The following is a 16,174-nucleotide window of genomic DNA, read 5'->3' as shown; positions in this document are numbered from 1 at the left end:
CAACATTAAGCGTACATGAGATTCACGTTTGCGGCCTCTTTGGCAATTTCTTCCTTGACAAAAATAACTCGACCAACTAGTCTTTCTCCGCCTCCATACACCTCTCAAGCCGCCAAACTTGGCTCAAACTCAATTTCACAACGGCTTATAAGTCGTCATCCTCTTCACACAATGAGCTCTGAGGAGCAGCCAGTCGCGCTGTCAGAAGCTCCGGAAGCCCCTCGAGATGTCACGCATGCCCCAACAAGTCCCTCACAACCACCCTCTGCTGTTGCAGTCACCTCTCGCCCCGACGGCGGTGAGGTGAGCCACCTCAACCAGCCGACGCCCATGTCCAAGAGCGCGCTGAAGCGCCTCCGCAAGCAAAAGGAGTGGGAAGACCGGCGCGAGGACCGGCGGCTGAAGCGCAGAGAAAAGAAGCAGGCCCACAAGCTCAAGGTGCGCGCGGAGCGACAGGCGCTCATTGCCGGCGGCGCGGACCCCAGGGTGGTGTACAACCGCGACAAGCGGGCCGCCGTGCTCGTGCCGATGGCCATTGTCGTCGACTGCGACTTTGAAAAGTACATGACGGATAAGGAGCGCATCTCCCTCTCCAGCCAGGTCACGCGCGCGTACTCGGACAACCGCAACGCCAAGTTCCGCGCGCACCTCTGGGTCGCGGGCTTCCGCGGCAAGCTCGAGGCTCGCTTCAACGACGTGCTGCAGGCGCAGCAGCGCAGCTGGAAGGGCGCGTCCGTCTTTGCGGGCGACTTTGTGGCGTGCGCCGCGGCGGCGCGCGAGCAGATGGCCGCCACGAAGACGGTCACACCAGACGGCGAGGACGGGGAGGCGGCGGCGGCGGCGGCGGCGGCGCAGAAGACGCACGAGCAGCTTCTCATCGGGCCGCTGCGGCGCAGCCTGGAGAGCCCGGCGCCGTGGCCGCGCGACGCGCAGGACCCGTTCCCGCTGCCGGGGGAGCCGGAGCCGCCGCTGGACCCGGCGCACAAGGACGTGGTGTACCTGTCGTCGGACTCGCCGTACACGCTGTCGCGGCTGGAGCCCGGCACGACGTACGTGGTGGGCGGGCTGGTGGACAAGAACCGCGAAAAGGGCCTGTGCTACCGGCGGGCGCGCGAGCGGGGGATCCGCACCGCGCGCCTGCCCATCGGCGAGTACATGGTCATGCACAGCCGGCAGGTGCTGGCGACGAACCACGTCGTGGACATTATGCTCAAGTGGCTCGAGCACGAGGACTGGGGCAAGGCTTTCCTCAGCGTCATCCCGAAGCGCAAGGGCGGTGTGCTGCGGGGGGAGGCCGCCGCGGGCGAGGCCGCCGAGCAGGCGCAGGAGGGCAGTGGTGAGCCGGCAGATGATGATGAAGACGACGAGCACGTAGAGGAGGAGGAGGAGGAGGGGAGGCGAGAGGGGGAGGAAGTCGACCCTGCAGAAGAGGGGAGTGGCCAACATGCTAAAAAGGAGACGCCCAAGGAGGGGACTGGCACTGCATAAGACCCAAATACCCATTTGCATAGACTGATTAAGGCGCCCAAACTCTGCTTCAAAGATGGAATTGAATATTGTAGAAACAATGGTGCTATATCTGTAACCCACCAATTATCATACCCAAAAAGTCACAACGCAACTCATGCTGGACAGGCAAAAAGAAAGAAAAAAACACCCAATGATATACAAGTCGTCATCGTCATTACCCCATGGTCCCGTTCTAAAACTCCATCGACTCTTCTTCTCGTTCTCGCTTGACGCGCGCATCACGTTCATCACGCATGATGCCGGCAACAAAGGAGCGGAAATACTCGACGTACGGCTTCAGGCTCGTCTTTTCCCAGTCCGCCTTCGCAGAAGGGGTGCTGCCCTCGCCATCATCGTCCTGCCAGGCGTCAATCTCTGCGAGCAGACCCTGCACCGTGGGCACCCCGAGCGGGTCGAAGCGCGCAATGGTCTCGTCGCTGGTGGTGTCAATGGGCACGCAGACGCGGCCGGTGCCCGGGTGTACGACAAAGGGCGACTTGAGCAAATGGTTGAGCTTTTTGCTGACTTCGATATCCAGGCGCGGATAGGTGTACTCGAGGACAATGTCCTGTTTTGCCTCCATGAGAGCGCGCGCGTCGAGGTTCTTGCTGGCGCCCGACTTGGCGACGGCATCAATGTCGGCCCATTTGGACGTCGAGGCGCGACCCGGCGCGGCGTCCCACTTGCGTCGGAGGGACTCGTTGAGGGTGCGGTCCGGGAGCAGCTGCAAAAGCTTGTCGGCACGTTCGTCGGTGGACCAAGGATCTTGGACGGAGAGTACGTCGTTCTGAAAGTGTGACTTGAGAATCTCCAAACTTCGGCTGCACGGGGTCGTTAGCTTTCAAATACCTTGCTGAGTCAACGTAAACCAGACTTACGCAAGATGAGGGTGCAACGGCCGCCTCACGTTGACCTTTTTGCCGCTCTGTGCACCACCGCGAATGACCTCGAGGTATCCAGCAATGGCCCTGCGCTTTTGCTCGTCCATGCTTCGGGCCTTTTTATCGCATACCCACGCGTGCGCACCACGACGACCCGAATACACCCACATGATGTGCTGGAAGCCAAAATCGTCGCGGAGCGCCACGTCAATGACCTTGATTGCCATGGTCATGAAGGTCCAGCACTTGTTGCAGATGTTGGCCTTGTCACAGCACGTGCGGATGTCGTCGTAGTCTGTCAAGTCGATATCAAAGCACAGCTCCTTGGCGAGAGGCTTGAAGGCGGACGAGTTGCGCAGCGTCTTGCGGTCGCGCGGGTTGGTGGTGTAGACGGGGCCGATTTCGAAACGCGAGGGCATGAGGCGGAGGACGTCTTTGCGGAGGCTTGATTTCTGTCAGCGCTTTTGCATTTCTCAGGTTGCAAGGTGTATTGGGGGGGCGGGCTAGCTCACAGATCTGCCGTGGCAAAGGACTGGTAGCGCAGATACGCGTCGTTTTGCAGGGTAAAGGCAAACTCGCGGTTGCCAAAGTCGTTGGTGGGAGTCGGGCTGTGGTTGAGCCACTGGAAGAGTTGGCGCCATGGAAATAGGCGCTGGTAGAAGCTGCGCATAACTTCTGGGTCTGAGGCTCTGAGCGCGGATAAGTCTCTGTCCATGTCATGAATTAGCTGCCAATGGATGCACCTTCAAGTACTTTGGTGGGCTCTTACGTGGGCGATTTGGGGCCCTGAGGTGAGCTGGGCGCGGCCTTGACTGGTGCCGAGGACGGGAACTCGTCGTCATCCGAGTCCTCGTTGGCGAAGAGGTCTTCGAGTTTAACGTCGGCCTTTTTGACAGCGGCATCATCGGCCGCGGCGTGGCTGGCATCGAGCATGTCGACGTCGTCGTCTCCGTCGCCGCCCTGCGGGATGCTGCTCGTGATGCCGGCGTCGTCGACGGGCTCGTCCTTGACGGCCGCGGGCGAGCTGCCTTCAGCGTGCGGCATGATGGGTGGTCTTGGTACACTTCTTGTGTGTGTGTGTGTGTGTGTGTGTGTGTGTGTGCGTGACTGCCTCAATGAAACAATCTCGATCGAGATCTGTTCTTGCGGCAGGGAAGGTGTGTAGCAGTGACCAGAAGTTGAAGATGGGCTGTGGGCGAGACGCGCCATGTGGACGCGACGCGTTGAGTGCACTTAATGGGACCACTTTTCTGTCTGCGACGAGGCCAAGCTGCAAACATGATGGCTTATTAGAAACTTGATGAAATGATAAACTGGCTCGATCAACAATAGAAGACAAATGATCTCTAATGGCGTCACTTTCACCATCTTCCTCTTTAAAAGAAAAAAAAGTGCCCTTTGACGTCTATTTCAAGACTTGCCTTTCACATCGCCGTCCTTCAGCAGGTGCACTACATATCGTCGGGTAATTAGCAAAAATAAATCAAATTGACTTCAATTAAAAGTTGATAGAAAAGACCCAATAATGGCCAACTTCTGCCTGCTGGATTCACCTTGGCTGATAAGATGTACATTGTTTTGGTGACAAGTTTGGGTATGTAGCCCACCAGCTTTGTAGCTACTAAGATACGTCATGATGCGACTGTCCCCGCTACAATAAAGGCAGTCAAGAAAGGCCAGAAATCCAACACGGCATATGAGAAAAAAAAGCCAGAGAGCTGGAGAAATGTTCTTATACTAGGTGTGATGTGATGTTCTCAAACTTGGCTTGGCGGGGTTATCACGTTTGGGATACAACGTGGTTGTGTTGCATTGTGTTGGATTTATTTCCCGAAATCTTTTTTTTCCAGGAAAAATATCAGTCAGCCACCGTCGTTATTCGACTGATTATAGCATTATTATAGCATATGAGCATGGGGACATAGTACAGCTGCCTTGTTCGTCCCATCCTCCATGTTCCCCCCCCCCCCTCTCAACAAGGAATAATAATAAGGGGGGTGCCACCTCCTTCTCATTTCTCTCATGGGGTTCCAGACTCAAAACCTGGCCATGCACCTAGCCGCAGTAATGGTTACACAACATTGATATATCAGAAAGAAAAAAAAAATACTGTCGTTTTTTCCTTTGCTCTCCATTCTTCAGTATCCAAAGTGGTCCGCTTAATGATTGACCATAATTCTATTATCCGCAACAGGGGAACCAAAAAACCACCCAGACAACAACGCCGTGCGCTGCGCATGCAGCCCAAAAATTCCCTTTCGACGTCCGGTTACGACGATTTTCCTTCCCCCTTTCATTACCCACACAGGATATCAATAAAATCAGAAACCGAAAACATTTGATGCACGTACGTCGGCACGCACGTCGCTTTGCATCACCCAAGCACCGAACTCCGAACCCCACCCTGATGAAGCCGGTCCAGACCGCGATCGACCGCAGCATGCGGGCGAGGCGGCCGACACAAGGCCAACCATAAAACGACGCCCATCCGCACCTACCGGTGCCTAATTTGTCTCGCTTCCACTCGCTGCTTTGGTAATCCTGAAGCTCTCGACATTTCGCCCCGGCACCTGATTTGCGTCTCTTCCACTTGCTGCTTTGTTCGTCTTTGAGCTCTCGACATTTCCTCCTGGCGCATCACATGTGTCGCTTCCACTCGCTGTTTCGATCATCCTGCAAGTCTCGACTTTACGGTCCGGCACGCTGTCGGCAATAGTTTTTCTTCAAGAAAAGTTGCCTTGTGAATTATTCAGCCGTTGGCGCTTCTCCGGAGGACTCTCATGATCCGGTGCCATTCGTCCCGTCGAGCCGTCCAAGCCCGCGGCGTACGCTGACCGGCTTGTACCTGCCATCTGGTATCCTGTAGCCCCGTTCACCAAGCCGTATCTGTGATCGACGTCGCCTTGCGACATGCCATTGTTGCCCCAATTGTTCCCTGAACTCGTTGTCTGAGGCTCCAGCTTGACAGCCGTCCCGCCTTCCATGAACCCTATCGCAGGCAAAATGAAGGCGCCCGCACCATCGGCGGGAGGTGGGTTCTTCAGCAAGTGAGCGAGGTGTGTTTTGACTGACTTGAGCATTCCTTCCTTGGTGAAGGGCTTAGCCAGGACACCGTTCATGCCTGCTGGTCGGATTAGCTGATTTTGTAAAGCAAATGAAAGAAAAAAAAGAGGAAAAAGAAAAAGACACTGGTTGGCAGGATACGCACCATGTTCGAAATAGCCATTGACTTCGGCCGGGCGAATATTGGACGTCATGGCAATGATCGGTGTCGAAGGGCAGGTCTGCCGTATATACATGCTTGCTGAAACACCGTCGAGCTGAGGCATGATGATGTCCATGAAGATTAGGTCAAAGTGATCTCTACCCACGGCGCTCATCCGGTTAAAGGCTTCGACACCATCGGGCTACATGTTTGTCAGCAACTGTCCGTCGGATATCGACGACGCAACTTACGGCATGCTCCACCTCGCACCCCATCGACTTGAGAAACTTGATGCCAATTTTGGCACAGGTGGGGTCATCTTCGACGAGGAAAACCCGGGGATTCTTGATCCCCCAGATGGCCGGCGCCTCTCTCGAGTTGGCCGGCGCGGGAGTTCCCATGACCGGGGTAGGCCCTGACGAAGTCGGTGTGTGCTGCTGGTTGTGGTGGTGAGCATCGGGGAGCGCCGCGGCGGCAGCGGCGTCGCCGGGCATGGCGTACGGGAGCTTCTGGATGTGGTCGGAAGCAAAAGGATCGATGCCAACGGTCTGGCCTACTGGGTAGACGGGGTATCGGCTGAGATCGGTAATGGGGTCGTGCAGCATGGGCATGGTGACGGGAGTGACCATGGCGCTCGAGTCGGTCATGGGGCCGTAGACATCGTGCAGGCGCTCGAGCTCGCGATCGGCAATGGCATCGGGAGGGACGCTGGCCAAAAGCTCGCGGGCTCGGCGCAGTTCGGGGGCGGATTCATCACCATCCGTCTGAGCAACGGCTCCGTTTGAGGCCATGGGACGGTTCATCATGGCGTTTGTGTGACCCCCCGGGTAGACGGTGAGATAGTTGAGCATCTCGTGCTGCGCACCCTTTTGGGCGTTGACCATTTTCTGCAGGGTCATAACTTCGTTGATGAGAAGTCGGTTGGTTTGCGAGACTTCGGCAAAGAGCTCTTGCAGCTGCTGGACCTGCTGCTGGGTGGCGGTGAGCTGCTCGGAAATGACACTGACGTGTTGACTGGTTGTGAAATCCTCGGGGGGTTGGGGTTTTCTGGGAGCTGGTGCTTTGCGGCGAATGTTGTCGAGATCGTCCTTGCTATCTACGCGAAAGTATGGATGCTTGAACTCGAGGACCTGCCAAAGGGTGTCAGAGTGAGATGATTGCGGGTGGAGGCGGAGGGTAAGCGATGGGGTCGTACATTGCCATTCGGGGGCGAGCCATCGGCATCAGCGGAGGGCTTGACTTTATGGAAATCGTATTTGTTTAATTGGCGAATAAAGCTGGACATGTTGCTGTGCTTGAAGTGTTTGGGGAGGATAGATCGGGTGAATTTCTCGCCCTATTTGAGATTAGGTCAGGGTGTCCAAGTAGGGAGAGAATCGAGCCAAGACGGACTTCAACGACGACGAATGTATCGCCGTCCTTTCCCCATCGCGCGACGTCTTGATGGGAAGGGTCTTCCAACATCCTACAGGTGGTTAGCGTTGATCAGAGGCGGCGACGGCGAAGTGAGCGGAGGGCAGAGGGCGGCGGGCGGCGAGCGGCGTACTTGAACAACTTGCGAACCTGTTGTAGCGAGCGTATTAGTATTGGATGGATAAGTAAGGTGGCGAGCGGCGGCGAGTCGACGTACAAATTCGCTCGCATTATTGCCTGCGCCTTGAGGCGGGCCAACTTCTGCTGTGCCGGACATGATGGGTTGAGGAGGGGGAAAAGGCGCGGCGTCGGCTCCTCGCTGGAGACGACGAGGTGGGCCAGGAGAACGATCGTGGAACAGAGGCGAGGCCGATGCCGCTGGATTTTAGGGTCGAGAGTAAGGCAGGAAGCTGAGTATGCCTTTGAGGTGCACGCAGGCCGGCGCGACGAGGGATGCGATGCGCAGCCTTGGAGGGGGGGATCGGTGTTCGATGTCAACGACGGGCCAGGTTGGGATCGGAGAGTTGGGAACCGGCGACACCGAACGAGGAGAGGTCGACGGGGGCGGGACAAGCTGACCGACCAGGCGAACCACGGGAGGAGAAAGACCGGACGTGTAGGCGCGACTCAGTAATGAAACGGACGTGTGAAGGATAGGTGATGGACGCAATTGGAGAAGGATTTGAGGGAATGAAGTGTCAATTTTTGTCGACGACTTGAAGCGAAAGAGCGAGAAGGGAAAAAGTAAAAATAAAAAATAAAATAAAATAAAATTGAAGCGACCGGATAGTAGCGGCGGGCGACCAAAAAGTAAAGTCAGCCAAGGCGGCGGCGAGTGTGGCGCCGGGCGGCGCGATGCTTGATTGGTACTGGTAGGGGCAGGGCAGGCAGGGTTGTGTGGTCGTACCTAATAAGCAGGTAACCACTTAGCGATCGCAACAGCGGCGGCAGAGGAATATATAGTAAAACAAAAGAATGAAGATCAAATTTTTTTTAGTTTTTTGGTATTCGGCTTTCTATACACTAGCACGCCAAGAAGAGGAAGAATGACGTTGATGATTTGTAGAACAATAATAGAAGCTTCAAGGGCCAGGAGCGGAGCACATGGGGAAGGGGGGGGGGGGGCCCATGGGGATTGAGTAGAAACAAGATGATGAGCAGGTTGATGAGCAGTATGGATAGGACTTGAAGAACAAGAACAAGAACAAGAAAGGAGGGTGTCTGGGAGGACTGGCAAGGCGGGAGTAGAGCAAGGCTGGTGGAAGAGGAGGATGAGGTGGAGGAGAGACGGAAGAAAAAGAAGAGGTGATGGTGGTGGTGGTGGTGATGGAGCGTCGTGATGCGTCGTGGTATTGTGGTAGCCTGTAGGTGGTTTGTTAGTGGATTTTGGTGCGTCGTGGTGGTGTGGATGGCGTACTTTGTTGTGGAGGGGCTTGCATGAAGAGGCAGAGAAGGAGAGGGTGCAGCGCAGGAGCAGTAGTTTGCATGGATGGATGATGGATCATGATGGATCACGATGGGTTGGATGGGAGGAGAGTCTAGCAAGTTGCAATTGTCTGTATTGAATCAATACATGACTGGGTTCTACAGTGATTGTTGACGAGTCTGCCAAGTACCGAGTATACATGATGATTACTTGGGGCTGATTATCTAAGAACCAGTGCTGGAGACACAAAAAAAAAAGAAGAAGAAGGGGTCTGACAAGTTGAAGGCAAAAACAAGAAACATACTAATTTCAGGCTAGTCGAAACACTACAAATACAGAGGCATGGTGCTTATTACTTAGGGACCTACCCACATAGGCAAGGTAGCTGTGTGCCTGGCACCTGGCTATCTGTTGGGTAAGCACACCTAGCCACATCAGCACAGTCCGACAACAAATATCCTTATATCAGTACAGCGCTTGCAGTAGCCGTGGCGGCCTTGCAGTAGTGCGGTTACCTCGACTCTACACCCGCATCCCATCTTTTTTCAGGTACCTCTCCTGCCGCTCTGCCGCTAAAGAAACACTTGGTTGCAGGCACCTAATATACAACACGGCTATATTGCGTATATTATTAGCAAAAGACTAACTTGGTTCCTTTGCTTTGCAGACCAAGTTGGCAGCACTCGTTGTAATCTGTACTTGCCTACTTGCCTACTCAGTACTAAGGTCAGTAAGTACTGACACAGTGACACTGATGCTTGTTAACCTGACCATACAAGCCACAATCCAAGTACTAACCTGGAAGTACTGGAAACTTCCTGCCAACCCACCTTCAGTACCTACTTAGGTAGGTACTTGTGTATTAGGTACTTGGATGGGCACCTTGACACAGCCGTGGCCATCTTGCAACCGAGTAACAAGCAAGCAAGGTCTCTGTCTGAGCCCTTTTCGCTGCTAGGTACTTACTCAGTATACTCAAGTTCCCGTACAATTTACCGCTCAGTACGGCGTACATCTCTCAAAGACGACAAACGGCACCATTCTCGTCATCCTCACCTACTTATCCATCATCCGCATCAACATCATCATCAACATCAACATCACCTTGCTCTCATCACCACCATCGCCCCGTCACATACAACCCTCCCATTTCTCGACACCGACCCCGTTTCCCTACACACGCACACGCGCACGTACGCACGCAATATTTCTACTAGCACGGGCGGGCTTGCGTACTCAGTATTACTCCATCTCCACATCGCCTCGTAATATGCGCACCAGGCAGCTTGTCACCCTCACCTCCGTCCCCTCGTCGTGCATCACCGCCCCATCCATCTCTCCGCGCTATTGCTGCCCGCCTCGTCGCCGCCCTCCATCATTGGCCTGACACCCCCGTCCACTTTCCGTCCTCGATCCACTGCGGCTTGCTCGTTGCCCACACGCCAACTACGGAGTACTGATGCTCGGTATACCTCGAATCGCCAATCCAAGTAAGTATGGGCGACTGACCTTGGCTAATAAAAGTAGTTACTCAGTACTTGCATACCAGTATTACTCTGTACCGAGTACAGCCTCGCGCCTTCGACACGGCTGCACGATAAGAGTCTTTGTTCCACAACAAGACTTTATGACAACACTTCACAACGAGACTTCACGGCACGAGTCCAAGACGCCCGCCCTGGCTGCATCTCATCCACTCGGCTGTCATGCTTCTCTGCTCGGAACTCTCCCGTTGGTATCGACCAATTGCAGAATTATTCTCCGTTGCGCAATTTCCTTCGCGCCCTGGCCCTCTCCGATTCCGCGTCCCCCAGAACCAGCTTCCAAACCTTATTTTTTTTTTTTTTCCACTTACTCCTTTGCCTTTTTTTTTTGTTTTCTTCTAATCATTTTGTCCCCTTTTTGATGATTCATCTCGTTGCCCTTATCTTTATACTCCTTGGTCCTCTTAACCTTGTAATCAAGTCTTAATCTTTGTTAATTTTAATTTTTACCGCACCAGCGCTTACAGCCTCGCCAGATACTTTCAGTAGGCCACATGCTACTTAGTAGCCCGAGCCTTGTTTTCCTGGTTGTATTTGACACGCCTGGTGCCGCCCACACATCGAAAACCTACACAAACTTGCCAGAGCCCATATCCATGTCTGTGTGTTGGCCCCAGTTCGATGCGCTGGGAAAGCAGATCTCGTGTCTATCGAAAAAAGGACGGCGCCATTTCTCAATCACGCATTATGATGCGCCAAGTTAGTCACTAGCATCGCGTCCGCATTTTGCCTTTTTGACTAAGTACAGAGTCCGACTGGGTAATATTGGAGATTGATCCTCTTTCACTATTGCTACGTAATGCTGGGAATAATGTTACTGCACACTGATCCCCCTCATTTCAAAATGCCCAAACCTTGCTCGTCCCGGACGTTGCCATATGACCTCTCTGAATCGTGCCTAGCCTCGTTCTATAAGTAAGCTCTCGGATCCAGCCGTAAATGATGCAACACTGCGCGGCCACACTAACAGGCATGCGCCCTGCTGTGTCCCGAAAATGACTGCCACGCTTGGTCATTGCCCAGGATTCTGGAATGAGACCACCGGCTATGTATGTACATGGCTAGTTTCCCTACAGATTACAGAATGCTCGGTCGCTTCCTCTGTCTCTAGTAGCCTGTGACATCTGACAGGTCGGTTGTACTGTGTCGGTTGTACTGTGTCGGTTGTACTGTGTCGCTTGTACTATGTCGCTTGTACTGTGTCGCTTGTACTGTGTCTGGCATTCGTATTTGTCTACAATGATATTATCACCAGTCATTCCTTTTGTTTCTGGGGCATTCTGGTGCAAATCTTTTCTATTTTAACTTTTGATGTGGGAGTAGACCGGCGTCGTCAATACTGGCATAAGTTTCTGAGACCAACTCTGAGACTCGGGCTGCCTAACCTACGAACCGGCGCGCCACAAAGCCAACACGCCCCGCGCCGCCACACAGCACAGGCGACTTCACCACCGCCCGCCCGCTCGGTACAGTTTTGCGTCCAAGAGGAGCCCTACTAATGAATCGACAATCCAAACCCATGTCTCAAGTTCATGTCGTGTCTGCCGGAGGGGGAGGCGACAAGACGCTTGCTGCCGCACTTGGGCCGCCGCCGCCAGGCTGGTGGCCAAAACTGTGGCAAACCGAAACGAAACTTGTTATAACTGAGTGAAGTACATGTCATCTTGCCGCCAAAAAAAAAAACACATCTATGCGATTTGACAGCGCTCAAGTCTCAGCTCTTAAGTAGTACCAGCACCACTCTCAATGGTTATTGATGCTCTGTCCTCGAAGAATGCGAAACCTGTGCCTGATGTGTAGCTTCCCAGTACGCCGACTTTGTGGAGATGGTTCGTATTCATTCTCGACCTTCCCCATGCGTGGGATCCCCGCAGGATCTCGTCTGTGAGATTCGGCTGATGCCTTCGCGTTGGCGTGAACGGCGTCGTCCCATCGGCATGGGGGACTCTTCTTCCGCGAGTGATCTTTATCCGTAACTGCATCGCGCTGACCTGGCATAATTTTCGTACAAACAGGGATTGAATATAGGAAGGGTAGGTACATATAGGTACAGAAGGCCTGATATTAAATAACCTGGGCGTGTGATAACACAGCTATAGCACTGACAGAAAGTAATAGAACCCTTTAATGGGTTATAAAATGGGTCCAATTAGGAACGAATTTATCAGGAATTAGCTACCTAAAGTACCCATGATGTTTACAGTAAATAGTACAAGAAAAGGCTTTGGAATAGTTTCACCCTATACGTCTCTTTACGGATCCTGGTTACCAGCTCATGGCAAAGCACGTACACGTCCTGATGTCGGCGCGCCGGGCCTGAGCGACAAGCCACGGTGACGTGTCGGGGCTTGGTTCACTCAGGGTCGGTATCTGACGGCATTCCAAGTTGGCACGGGTGACTTTCTTCAACCCAAATGTTGTGGTGGAAGGCCTGCTTGTCCCAAACTTTGCGGTGGCATTTGATAGTTGGCTGCGACGGGCAGCCCTCGCATTTTCTCGGAACCGTCGCAACCTGCCCCGTGATGGAATCACTCTAGATACTCACAAAAAAAAACCGTGCCGGCCCATTTCTACGTGTTTATGAGCACTTGCCTGAAAACACACACACACACACACACACTCACACTCACACATAAGATCGGCTCAAATGAGTTCAATGCTACTCGAGGCTGTACGACATACTTCATTGCGTGCTCACTCACCCCCGTTTCGATGCAGAATCGACCAGATGACAGCAAGAGAGACATCTTGGGTCCGTATAATCAACTTTCCAATGCCACAGTCAGGGCAAAACATGGGGTTCTTATGAAAGCCCGCTAGAGCTGTTTCAGGAGGACACAACGTCGTACGCGCTTTGATGGCTCGCCGAAGGCTCGATGCTCCCAATCGAGCTTTGCTGTGGTGTAGATGGAACATCATGCGCGGGCATAGTTTGATCATCGGGAGGTCCTGTGATTTTGGCCATGACGAGCTTTTCTCACTATTGGCCAACTTGTCCAGTCAATGCGCATGGCATATCCAGATGAAAACACATTAGAAAAAAAACAGCAGAGCTGAAATCTGATAGATTGGGATGCGGAAATGAGTGAACCGGGAGCCGGGACGCTCGATGATCGCGGGGCAGAAACCAGTCAAGTTACTGATCTTCAAAATAAGGAAAATGACTCTTATCTGACATTGATTCAGTTTACTACCCATTGATAAACGCAGTAATATTTCGATGCTATAGTTCCACTTCAACGCCAAACGATGCAGACGACTCTAGGGTAGGTTCTGTAGGCCGCTTCATGGCAAAACTAGCCCACTTGAACCCGGGCACCGATTTTGAGTCACAACCCACCTTTGACAGCTCCATCTTGCAGCTTTTGGCCAGCGCATTGCCTCCCGCTCTTCTTCTCGCGCAATCATGTCGCACAAGGGAAAGAACAGCGCCAGCTCGGGCAAGGGCAAAAAACCCGCCAAGTCGGGTGCCGAAAGCAAGGGCGAGGACGTCCTGCAGGCTGTGGTGAGTGCAGCTCCCACCGCGGGGTACCATTTCTCGACTGACCCGGGCGAATTCCAGATCCTCGCCGATTCCTTCCAGGACCGATTCAAGCCGTTCACGGTGGACAAACCAAGAGTACGAGCCGACACAGACGACCTGAACTGGACCCGACTAACAAGCGCAGTGTCTTCTCCCGCTGGGCAATACGCCGCTGATCGAGTACACCCTCGAGTTCCTGGCCATGAACGGCGTCAACGAAGTCTTCCTCTACTGCGGCGCCAACACCGACGCCGTCGAGGAGCACATTAACCGCTCGCGGTGGTCGACGGCCTCCAAGTCGTCCCCCTTCTCCCTCATACAGTTCATCCGCGTAGCGGACGCGCGATCGGCGGGCGACGTTCTGCGGGACCTCGACACGCGGTCGCTCATCGACGGCGACTTTATCCTGGTGCACGGCGACCTGGTGGCAAACCTGATGCTCGATGGGGTGCTGGCGGCGCACCGCCGGCGGCGCGAGGAGAGCGCCTTCAACATCATGACGTGCGTGCTGCGCAGCGGCGGCCGGGACGCCCACCGCACAAAGGCCAACGGCCTGACGCCCGTCTTCGTCGTCGACAACAAGACGCAGCGCTGCCTGCACTACGACGAGATGAGCCCGATTGGCGGCGACCACTACGCGCTGCTCGACCCGGCCATCCCCGACGAGCTCTCGACCGACTTTGACGTGCGCGCCGACCTCATCGACGCCCAGGTCGACATTTGCACGCCCGAGGTGCTCGCGCTCTGGTCCGAGAGCTTCGACTACGAGCTGCCCCGCCGCAACTTCCTCCACGGCGTCCTCAAGGACTGGGAGCTCAACGGCAAGATGATTTACGCCCACGTCGTCGAGGACGGCTACGCCGCCCGCGCCAGCAATCTGCAAATGTACGACGCCGTCAGCCGCGACGTCCTCGGCCGCTGGACCTTTCCCTTCATCCCGGAGAACAACCTCGCTCCGAAATCCTCCTACCAGGCCCATCCCAACAGCGTCGTCATTGAGCAGAGCGCGTGCCATGCCTCGAGCGCGCGCCTGCGAAACTCCATCATTGGCGCCAACACCAGCATCGGTGCGGGCACCACCGTCACCAACTGCATCATCGGCAGCGGCTGCGTAGTCGCCGCCGGCGTCACCCTCACAGACTCGTTCATCTGGAACGACGTTTCGATTGACGAAAACGCCACCATCACACACGCCATCCTGGCGGACGGCACCAAGGTTGGCAAAAACGCCACCATCGCCTCTGGTGCGCTCCTCTCCTTTGGCGTGTGCATTGGGGACGGTGTCAGCATACCCGAGAACGCCGCCATATCCGCACTCTCGCCGCTCGGCCAGTCCGTCGCGACAGATGTGACCCTAGTCGGTTCTGACGGCGTCGGCGCCGCCTTCCACGACCCCGAGACCGACGAGCTCGAGGACGACGACCCAGCACGTCTGCAGCAGTCGCTCGTCTATTCAACGGCGGGCTTCAATGTCTCGACGTCGTCAGTGTCGACGCTCGCGTCCGACGTCTACTCGAGCGACGGCAGCGAGCCCGCCTTTGGCGACGAGCCCGACGACCCCGAGACCGCCGGCAAGGAGTCGTTCCATGCCGACGCCGTCCACGGCCTGCTCGACGCGCTGCGCGCCGACTCGGGCGACTTTGACTCGGCCAAGCTCGAGTTCATGGGTCTGCGCCTCGCCAACAACGCCTCGGACGAAATGATGCGGCGGGCCGTGGCCACGGCGTTTGCGCGCCGCGCCGCGGAGCTCGTCGTCCCAGTGCCCGGCACCGGCGACGCCCCGCTCGAGCCCAGCAAAGCCGCCGAGAAGGCCCTCACGGCGCGCGCCGGCGCCGTCAAGTTTGTCGGCGAGGTCGGCGTGGGCGGCGGCGAGTCGGAGCAGGTCGCCTTCGTCCTCGCCACCCAGACGGCGCTGCGCGAGGTCGTCGCCGCGGGTAGTGGTGGCGGCGTCGACGCCGCCAAGGCCGGCACCGTCCTCGCCGCCCTGATGCAGCAGCTCTACGCGCTCGATGTCCTCGAAGAGGACGGCATCCTGGCGTGGTGGGAGGATGAGCGCGCCGCGGACGGCGAGGGCATGGCCGCCATCAAGGATAAGTGCAGGGTGCTGGTCGAGTGGCTGGAGAATGCGGAGGAAGAGGACGATGATGACGACAGTGACGAGGACAGCGACTAGTCAATCTGTCGCGCGCGCGGGGGAGGGGAGGAAATGAAGCAGGGGAAAATAAAAGGGAAAGATGCATGTCTTGCGGATAGATGAAAACTTTCGGCAAGAAAGAAGAATACCAAGGAAATCTACAGAATTTTACAGCGCTATTTTTTTGGTTTGGTTCGCGGGGACACGCCGAATCGAGGGAACTTGGGAAAATGTGAAAAGGAAAATAAAGAAAAATATCATGAAAAGTTACTTTGCGCCACCTGATTTTCCCTGTGCTGTAATATATGTGTATATGTGTGGGTGTACGGGTGTGTGTGTACCTGCAACGTACCTAAATAGAAAAGATATTGTCCTCGGAAAACGCCAAACATGGACATGAATAGATGCTACAATTTTCGCAGCATAACAGAAAACCCCCTCATGAAAAACAATAACAACAAAGAGCCCGCCCGATTCTTTGGTTCCGTTTCTCTGGATACATGAAACAGTACATCGGGGATATCACATACATTACGTCC

The 16,174-nt window shown here is 55.0% G+C and overlaps 4 protein-coding genes across 4 annotated transcripts; 2 read left to right on the top strand and 2 right to left on the bottom strand.

Moving 5' to 3' along the window:
* Window positions 1–171: 171 nt before the first annotated feature.
* V2A60_008006 (tRNA (guanine(9)-N(1))-methyltransferase) lies at window positions 172–1,488 on the top strand (the record flags this gene model as incomplete). The annotated part of the gene is made up of 1 exon (XM_083259284.1): window positions 172–1,488. The coding sequence occupies one exon, from the start codon at window positions 172–174 to the stop codon at window positions 1,486–1,488; it is 1,317 nt and encodes a 438-aa protein (XP_083115410.1).
* A 214-nt stretch (window positions 1,489–1,702) lies between these two features.
* Window positions 1,703–3,434, bottom strand: V2A60_008005 (DNA primase subunit PRI1; the record flags this gene model as incomplete). Its single annotated transcript, XM_083259283.1, has 4 exons — window positions 1,703–2,330; window positions 2,388–2,834; window positions 2,903–3,097; window positions 3,160–3,434. 4 exons carry the CDS (start codon window positions 3,432–3,434, stop codon window positions 1,703–1,705), a joined length of 1,545 nt encoding a protein of 514 aa, XP_083115409.1.
* Window positions 3,435–5,113: 1,679 nt separating this feature from the next.
* V2A60_008004 (HSF-type DNA-binding-domain-containing protein) lies at window positions 5,114–7,285 on the bottom strand (the record flags this gene model as incomplete). Its single annotated transcript, XM_083259282.1, has 7 exons — window positions 5,114–5,511; window positions 5,599–5,797; window positions 5,847–6,725; window positions 6,791–6,931; window positions 6,988–7,060; window positions 7,142–7,158; window positions 7,226–7,285. The coding sequence occupies 7 exons, from the start codon at window positions 7,283–7,285 to the stop codon at window positions 5,114–5,116; spliced, it is 1,767 nt and encodes a 588-aa protein (XP_083115408.1).
* Window positions 7,286–13,384: 6,099 nt separating this feature from the next.
* V2A60_008003 (translation initiation factor eIF2B catalytic subunit epsilon) lies at window positions 13,385–15,674 on the top strand (the record flags this gene model as incomplete). Its single annotated transcript, XM_083259281.1, has 3 exons — window positions 13,385–13,483; window positions 13,541–13,597; window positions 13,647–15,674. 3 exons carry the CDS (start codon window positions 13,385–13,387, stop codon window positions 15,672–15,674), a joined length of 2,184 nt encoding a protein of 727 aa, XP_083115407.1.
* Window positions 15,675–16,174: the final 500 nt, after the last annotated feature.

Source organism: Cordyceps javanica, chromosome 5 (genome assembly GCF_051103115.1).
Source record: "Cordyceps javanica chromosome 5, complete sequence".
In the NCBI taxonomy this organism is placed as follows: domain Eukaryota; kingdom Fungi; phylum Ascomycota; class Sordariomycetes; order Hypocreales; family Cordycipitaceae; genus Cordyceps; species Cordyceps javanica.
Note: the sequence above shows the minus strand (reverse complement) of the source record. Positions and strands in the feature narration are given on the sequence as shown.